This window comes from Lathamus discolor, chromosome 1 (assembly GCF_037157495.1).
Source record: "Lathamus discolor isolate bLatDis1 chromosome 1, bLatDis1.hap1, whole genome shotgun sequence".
NCBI classification, from domain to species: Eukaryota; Metazoa; Chordata; class Aves; order Psittaciformes; family Psittacidae; genus Lathamus; species Lathamus discolor.
Genome location: NC_088884.1, coordinates 115,576,407 through 115,582,085, shown reverse-complemented (window position 1 = coordinate 115,582,085; position 5,679 = coordinate 115,576,407). Strand labels below are relative to the sequence as shown.

General features: G+C 64.7%; 1 protein-coding gene across 1 annotated transcript; it reads left to right on the top strand.

The window, feature by feature from the left end:
• Positions 1–1,451: 1,451 nt before the first annotated feature.
• Positions 1,452–2,309, top strand: ATOH1 (atonal bHLH transcription factor 1). Its single transcript, XM_065665224.1, has one exon. It carries the CDS (start codon positions 1,452–1,454, stop codon positions 2,307–2,309), a length of 858 nt encoding a protein of 285 aa, XP_065521296.1.
• Positions 2,310–5,679: the final 3,370 nt, after the last annotated feature.

Below are 5,679 nucleotides of genomic sequence, written 5' to 3'. Positions count from 1 at the left end.
GGAGGCGCGCAAAGCGGCTCAGAGAGCTCCGTACACTCACGAGGTTGCTCATTTTATGTCACGGCCGCATGGCTTTGAGCTGCTGCGCTCCCTCCTCGGCTTGCCAGTTATTCACGTTTGAAAAAACGTATCTACCTCATACTGTGCCCATCACTTTGTTCTCAACACGCCTATTCACACGGAAAAACCTCCTCTCTTCCCCGCGAGCGGGCGGCGGCGGGGAGGCTGCGCAGAAGAGGAGTTAAGATGCGTGCACGAAGTTACTTCCCTCTCCGCCACCTTTGGGGAGCCATTGTCGGCCGAACAAAAGAACTTGCTTGCGGGGGCACCGGGACCCGCCGAAAGCGGGGCAGCTCCCGGTGTCCCGGTGCGGTGCACATGTGCTGTCCCGGCTGCCGATCTCGGCTGCCCGCCTGTCCCCGGGAACCGCTTACTCTGACCGAGGGTGCACACGCGTCCGCGCCGCACATAAACCCCCGCGAAGCGGCGCAGCGTGCCGCCCGGGGGACGGGCTGCCCGGGCACCGCTCCGCTCCACCAACTCGGGCAACGCCACGGCTACCGGGGCGAGTCGGGACTGGACGGGACGGCCGGCTACCCCCGGGCGCGCACGGAAGGAAGGGCATTCACCGGAGCTCTCGGGCGGGGAGGGACGCGGGTGCCCCTCTTGCCCGGCGCGACGGAGCATCCTCGGCGGTGGCGGAGCGGGGAGGGCGCGCTGCCGCCAGCTCCGGTTCCCGCTGCCCGGTGCGGGACGCGTCGCTGCCAGTGGGCTTCGGGACAGACACACAGACAGACACACACACAGAGACAGACAGAGAGACACAGACACACACAGACACACACACACACAGAGACAGACACACAGACACACACACAGAGACACACACAGACACACAGACACACACACACACCCTTCCCCGAATGCTGTTGCGTGCGGGGCGCCCGCCAGGCGCGCGCCTGCCCGGGCGGGGCGGGACCGCGCGTGCCGCCGGCCGAGGCTCACTCCCCTCGCCCCCCCGCCCCCCCCCCCCCCCCCAATCCCCCCTCCATCCCCAACCTCCGCTCTCCCGCGCCGGGCGTCGGGCGCGCCGCGCCCCGCGCGCGCCATTGGCTCACCGCACGCGCCGGCCCCCGCGCGCGCGCCATTGGCCGCGCCGACACGCGACCGGCGCGAGGGGAGGGCGGGCTGCGGGAGGGGTGGGGCGCGAGGGAGGAGAAAGAGGGGGGAACGCGGGGGGGGGGGGGGGGGGGGGCGGGGGGGACCCCGGCGCGTGCCGCTCCTTAAAGGGGGGCGCGGCGCCCGGCCGACACCGGAGACGTCGGGGCGCCACGCGCGAGGCGGGCTGCCGCGCCGCGAGCCGCCCCCGCTACCCGCGCGCCCCCCCCCCCCCCCCCCCCCCCCCCCGCTCCGCCGCCCCGCGTGTGCGCGCGGCGCCCGCGCCGGGAGCCATGAGCCTGCAGCGGGGCGCGTGGGCCGAGGACGCGCGGGAGCCGGCGGCGGAGCCCGGCGGGTGCGCGTTCGGCGCGGGGTGGCTGGGCGTGTGCTGCGCCGCGCGCCTGCCCTCCGCCGCGCCGCGCTACCGGCTGCCCGCCGCCCAGGGGGAGGGGGAGGAGGGCGACGCGGACGGGGACGCGGCGCGGGCCGGCGGGAGCAGCCCCGGCGCGGTGCGCGGGGCCGCGGCGGCAGCGGGTGGCGGGCGGCCGCGGGGCGGCGGCGGGCCCGGTCTGCGGGCGCAGGTGAGCGGCGTGCAGAAGCAGCGGCGGCTGGCGGCCAACGCGCGGGAGCGGCGGCGGATGCACGGGCTGAACCACGCCTTCGACCAGCTGCGCAATGTCATCCCCTCCTTCAACAACGACAAGAAGCTCTCCAAGTACGAGACGCTGCAGATGGCGCAGATCTACATCAGCGCCCTGGCCGAGCTGCTGCACGGCCCCGCAGGCGCCCCTGACGCCCCCGGCAAAGCCGAGCACCGCGGGGCTCCCTTCGAGCAGCCCTGCGCCGCCGGGGCCGGGCCGCCGCCGGCGCCGCCGCCGGGGCCGGCCAGAGCCTCGCCTCCCGGGCACGGCAGGACTCGCTTTCCCCCGCCGCCGTCAGCGGGCGGGTACTCGGTGCAGCTCGACCCGCTGCGCTTCCCCTCCTTTAGCGAGGGCGCCCTGATGGGACAGAGAGCCCCTTCCCCCGCCCTCCTCATGCCTCAACCCGGGCAGCCGCCGCAGGAGAGGAGCAAGACGTCGCCCCGATCCCACAGGAGCGACGGCGAGTTCTCGCCCCGCTCGCACTACAGCGACTCGGACGAGGCCAGCTAGGGCCGGGGCGCCGACCCCAGCACCTCCCGGGCTCCTCTCTGGGCACGGACTCCGCCGCGGGGTGGAGCGGCCATCCAGGAGGCATCGGCTGCCTTCGGGCACTGTGAGATGCTGCCGGCTTCTCCCTCCCCCGGCAGCTCCTGGGTTTGTCCGTCCAGGGAAATGGCTGTTAGCGAGTGACTGTGCCCGCCCTGTGTGTCAGGGTTGGCTGGTTGGTTTTCTCGTTTTGTTTTCCTCTTTTTGTTTCAAGTTTTAGTTACCACTGTTAAAGTTTCTTTTGCCTAGAAGTCGTTGCCGTCCCCTCCTGCCAACACGCCACCTTGCAGCGCGGAGCCTGGCTTGCACCGCCGGCGAGCAGGTGATGCTCAAGGAGAATTTAGTCTGGCCCCGCTGCCGCTGCCCGGCGCTGACGGCGATGTCGCCGTTCCCCTCCCTGCAGGACAGCGGTCCTGCCCTGAGTCGTATCGCTGTGGAAGCACACATACACACACACACACACACACACAAAATAACGCACCGTCGTGGCCTGAAAATAGCGGAGAAAAGGTGGAATTTCCTTAGCGCACCACGTCGGCGTCTTTTGGGGGAAAACTCCGCGCAAGCACTTTATCAGCGGCTGGAGATGCGGTTTCAAGAGGACTGAATGACTGAATGCCAACCCGAGACCGATATTTAATTAAGCCACTTAATCCCAACGCTCTCTTAAAAACGAAAACAGTTTTGTCGTGTCAAACTTTTATGTCCGTTTTACTTTGCTTTTGTGATAAATAGGAAACGTATTTATTATGGAGTGTTCGCTACTATTTCTGCTTCTCCTTAAAAAAAAACCAAAACCAAACCCCAAACCCAACCTTTTCTACAAGAATCGTTTATTTTCATTTTAGCAAAGCCAGATGCCATTGTTTTCTGTATTTTAATTTTTTTTTTTTTTTGAGATCAAATAAACGTGGGAATAAATTTTAAAACACAAAAGCAGCCTGCAAGCGCGGTCGGGTTCAGCTTTTCTCCTCGCACGCCCGAAGCTGAGCCGGTGTCAGAACCGGGCGGAGATGCCCCGGGGCAGACTTGCCGCTCCGGCTCCGGGCAAAGGGGCCGTGGGTTCTGTGCCCGCACTGACGGGTAATCGCAAGAAGTTCGGGGCTCGGGGCTGTCCCCGCACCGCCGTCGTTCGAGTCCTATCGTTCCCTTCTCCCCGCCCTTCCTCGGTCGGGACAGGAGCCGGTTGCCCCACTGAGTCTCGTCTGTCCCGGGGGGGTCAGCGTAAGCCCTTGGAAAAGGGTTAGGAAAGCCGGCATGATCTGGGGGACACGCGAGCAGCGCGGTGGGTCCCGGGAGGAGCAGGATGTGGGCCCTGGGCTGGGGTTACACCCCGGGGGCGTGGAGGTGGTGATTCTTTGCCCAGCCTGCCCGTGGCACCGGACCCGGGGCTAAACCGGAGCCGTGGAGGGGTCCCGCTGGGTTCAGCAGGTGATACCGGGGAGGTGGGGATTGTCCAGGCGCTACCGGGAGCGAGCAGCCCCCGCGGGAGCGGAGCCCTTGAGGGAGTCTCTTTCTCCCGCAGAGACAGAGCACCTGCCCCCGGTAACCCGGCGGCCGCCCGGCTCTGCTGCCGCCTCCGCCCCGTACCTGCCGAAACTGACACGGCGTACGGCCCCGTCGGGTGAAAAGGTCACCCTACCGATGGGTAGGGTCAGTTTCCCTCCTAAAACCCACCAGCTTTGCCCAGGTGGGTCACCTTTGGTTTACAGTATTTATTTATGGGCTCTGGGAGCCGGTCTCACTTTACATAGGGAGCACGTGTGGGCTCCTACCAGTGGAGTGATGCGGCGGAGCGCAGTGTCACTGGTTTGGGGTGTTGTGCTCCAGCCACAGCGCAGCACTCCCTGACCGAAGGTCTTTATCTTCTTCTTTTCCTTTTTAACACTTCTTTGAAAGAGATACCCCGCCGCATTTCCATGTTAAGGTTCAGCTATAGCGTTTGCATAACAACCGCCTGGCAGCCCCCCTCTCTTCCACTCCGTTAACAAGCTGTAACGTATAGCTGCAGGTTGCTATAATCTCATTAATATTTTGGAAACTTGAATATTGAGTATTTCAGTCTGCTCATTCCCCATATGCCGGGCCACTCCCGCTATGCTGGCTGGTTCCTTTCTCTCCATTATTAGCAATTAGCTCCTACCTTCCAAAGTCAGATCCAAGTATCCAAGATACTAGCAAAGGAATCAACTATGTGTTGCAAGCTAAGCATGCTTAATATCTCCCAAACAAACAAAGAGACAACATTTCTTTAAGTAATGAAGATGGATAAATCGCTTTATTGAGCCCACGACAGTGTTTGTTTTGTACAGACCGGCGCAAAGTTTTTTAACAAGAGCGGGGACGCGCTCCAGCCCCTGGAAGCGGTTTCGCCCTCTTTGCTTCGTGGGGTTTTATCGTTTTAAACGGGCTTTTATTTGAAAAGGGCGAGTCAGATGCGCACTGTCCGAGCGTTAAATTTTGGCTGAACGCTAGATATCCTCCGGGGTGTGCGAAACCATCGCAGAGGGGGAGGTCTTTTGGGGAGCGGGGGTCCGCCTTTGTGCGAGGCGCACGGCAGCTCCGCTGCCTTCCGAGCCGCAGCCGCGGGGTCCGGTGCGGGGCTCTGCCCGCCCGGTTAGCCGGCGGCGTTAGCGCGGGGGTTTCGGGGGCCGAGGCGCGGTGGTGCCGGCTTTGCCAGGGCGCATCGTTGCCTTGCAGTTCCCCGGCTGCTGTTTGCTCAACCTCTGGCCTCGGGGAGGGAGGAGGGAGGGAAGGGGGCGAAAGGGTTAAACCCGGAGAGGGGAGACCAGAAAAGCGCAAGGACCACGGAGGAGGGAGTAGGGGGGAGCTGGTCGTGGGGCCAGTGTTTCTTAATTAGAGCGGGGCGGACAATGCGATGGGGCGGACAATGGGGGGGGGACGGGGGGCTGGGGGACGGGAGGGAGGGGGGTCTGGCCTCGCTCCCGGCCGCGGTGCGCCGTGTCTGGAGTGGAGCACGCGTTGTCAGCTGGTGAGCGCAGCGGCCTTTCAGGCGGCTCCCCAGGGAACTGCGCGCCCGCGGTGAGCTCCATCGTCACCCCTCCCCTCCATCATCATCATCATCGGCCTCCTCCTCCTCCTCGGCGGCCCCCCACCCCAGCCGAGCACAACAGCCAGCATTCAAGCCCCCTTTCCTCCCTCCTCTCGCACAACAGCAGCGCAGTGGCAGCCACGCCACCTCCCAGCAACCGGCAGCACGCGAGGGCACCGCCGGGGCACCTGAAAGAGTCAAAGCCAAAGAAAGGGAAGACAAAGGAGGAGAAAAGGATACGCAGGAATGGCCCAGCGTGTCTGCTCCGACAGCGCGGAGAGA

What these genes read in the sequence shown, in the direction of transcription:
- ATOH1 (XM_065665224.1), top strand. Translation starts at nt 1,452, where the DNA reads ATGAGCCTGCAGCGGGGCGCGTGGGCCGAGGACGCGCGGGAGCCGGCG.